At 44.2% G+C, this 2353-nt stretch overlaps 1 protein-coding gene across 1 annotated transcript in view; it reads right to left on the minus strand.

Annotated features, from left to right (window-relative positions):
- Positions 1-2069, minus strand: part of NSUN4 (NOP2/Sun RNA methyltransferase 4) — a 23460-nt gene extending 21391 nt beyond the window's left edge. Inside the window, exons 1-2 of the mRNA XM_004699458.2 lie at positions 1982-2069; positions 1086-1423 (exon numbers count right to left, since the gene is read on the minus strand). Of these exons, the coding sequence (XP_004699515.1) occupies positions 1086-1369 (284 nt within the window). The 5' untranslated portion in view covers positions 1370-1423; positions 1982-2069. The remainder of the gene's footprint in view (positions 1-1085; positions 1424-1981) is intronic.
- Between the last annotated feature and the right edge of the window lie 284 nt (positions 2070-2353).

The raw sequence follows: 2353 nt of genomic DNA on the forward strand, positions 1-2353 counted from the left end.
CCAGAGGATGTACACTGGTACAGATAGGAACTGGAAACACAGGGAATCCAGGATGGATGATCCCTTCAAGACCAGTGGTGAGATGGCGATACTAGGAGGGTGGAGGGAGGATGGGGTAGAGAAGGGGAACCGATTATAAGGATCTACATATAACCTCCTCCCTGAGGGATGGACAACAGAAAAGTTGTCCAAAAAGGGAGACGTCGGACAGTATAAGATATGACAAAATAATAATTTATAAATTATCAAGGGTTCATGAGGGAGGAGGAAATGGGGAGGGAGGGGGAAAATGAGGAGCTGATGCCAGGGGCTTAAGTGGAGAGCAAATGTTTTGAGAATGATGAGGGTAAGAACTGTACAAATGTGCTTTATACAATTGATGTATGTATGGATTGTAATAAGAGTTGTATTAGCGCCAAATAAAATGATTAAAAAATAAAATAAATTTTCAAATCTGATCATACCATCCTCCAGTTTAAAATCTTTCATAGCCTCCACTTTGGGAGAAAGTTCAATATTCCACATGGCCTGTAAGTCCTTCACAATCTGGCTCCTGCCTTTTTTTACAGCCTCATATCTAGCTTCCCTTCTCCATCTTCATCTCTATTCTCCCAGTTTTATTCATTCCTATTTAGTTTTCAGTCTTAGTACAAATTTCCACAAGGTCAGCAATTTGAAACCACAAGCTACCACATGGGAGAAAGATGAGGCTTTCTACTCCTGTAGAAATTTACAGTCTTGGAAACCCACAGAGGCAGTTCTACTGTCTTATAAGGTTGCTATGAGTTGAAATTGACTCCATGGCAGTGAGAGAAAAGACTGGGGTTACCCTAACACCAGATGAACTAGATAGGGCCCAACCACCACTACCAACTGCTCTAAAAGGGATCACATTAAAAGGGCCTTGTTAGAATGGGAGAAAGCTGTGGAACAAAACTCAAAAGCCACTCTGGAAAATGTAGCACAAACAGGTATAAGCATCCAGTAAATATTAGCAATATGGTATTATGATCATTATTCTGGAGGGCAGGGTCTGGGTCTCTTCCTGCAGGCACTCCAGACACCTCTGTGGCTCTAGATCTTACCTGGCACAAGGAAAGCGGCTGGCATCCCCCCTGGCAAAAGTGAAGCAGCGAATGTTCGGACTGTAGGTCCAGAAGGCTGGGGCTGCAGGTGGACCACTCTCAGGCTCCAGTTGCCAGTGGGAGAAGGCTTCATTCACAAAGTCCCTGGCACTTAGCTGCTCCAGCTCAGCAATCGCATGATCCCAAGCAGCAAAGTTATTGACCAGCGCACCATACTTCTGCTCTGAGAGAAGACTGACCCGAATCGAAGGCCAGAGATCCCCAAACTGCACACTGTAGGTCATGTCTAAATTCTGAAGAGCCAGTTGGGTAGCAGGGACTTTGGCGTCTGTGGCAGCCTAAAGGGGAAAGAACAGGCTTATTAGTTTTCTCAGCTGTGCCTCTAACCTCTATTCCCTGGTTCTACCAAGACCTCAGAGCTCTGGGGCAAACATCCAGTTAGTAGTGCCCATTCCTGCCTTTGCATACTGTCTCAGCCTGCTAGAGAAGAAATGTGATGGGAGAGAAATGTGATGGCGAACTGGTCTTCATATTTCAGGGCTGTTATAGAAAGGAAGCTGTAGCTCTCATAATAGTATCTGAAGGCCATTCAGAAGGTAGACATTCCTTGATGCCTTGAAATAAGAGTAATTTAAGAGAATGGGCACTCAAGCAGTCTCTCAGGAAGAGGGTGCAAAAGATATATATATATAAAATATATATAATATATATATAAAATAGGCCCTGGTGAAGCTTCAGGTTTCAAAACAAAAGACTCTTTCTGAACACTCCTATTTTCTAAACCATTTTTATGTCCGTTGCCTTACATGAACATCACCAACAGACATCTCGGTGGGATAAGAAAAACACAAACAAAACCCCACAAGGCTCCACATTTGCTGGAGAAGTGTACTTACCTAAAGTTACGTAGTGAATGATACCATAAAATGCAGAATCAATGGGCTCAGTCAGGGTCATTTGGGGAGAGTTCCCAGACCCCAAAAAGGTGTGATGAGCTCACCAAACCTTGATGTATAAGCTAAAATGGGGACGTCTAAGATTTCCATCAGGGAGCAGAGGAGCATGAATCCAGCCTACAGAGCATCAAGATGGACTACGAGAGAAAAGGAGACCTCAGGTGGAGTCCACAGTTGGGGCTTGGCTGTCCCTCGCGAGGATCCTTGCTGTGGCTGGTAGTCTTATTACCGTCTCTGCCTTTTATTGTGGTCAGGATTGTTGGTCTGGTCAGAACTCTTACATTAGCCATTTCTTCTTATGGTGGAGACTCT

This window comes from Echinops telfairi, unplaced genomic scaffold, assembly GCF_000313985.2.
Source record: "Echinops telfairi isolate 266 unplaced genomic scaffold, ASM31398v2 ScPeMD7_443;HRSCAF=831, whole genome shotgun sequence".
NCBI classification, from domain to species: Eukaryota; Metazoa; Chordata; class Mammalia; order Afrosoricida; family Tenrecidae; genus Echinops; species Echinops telfairi.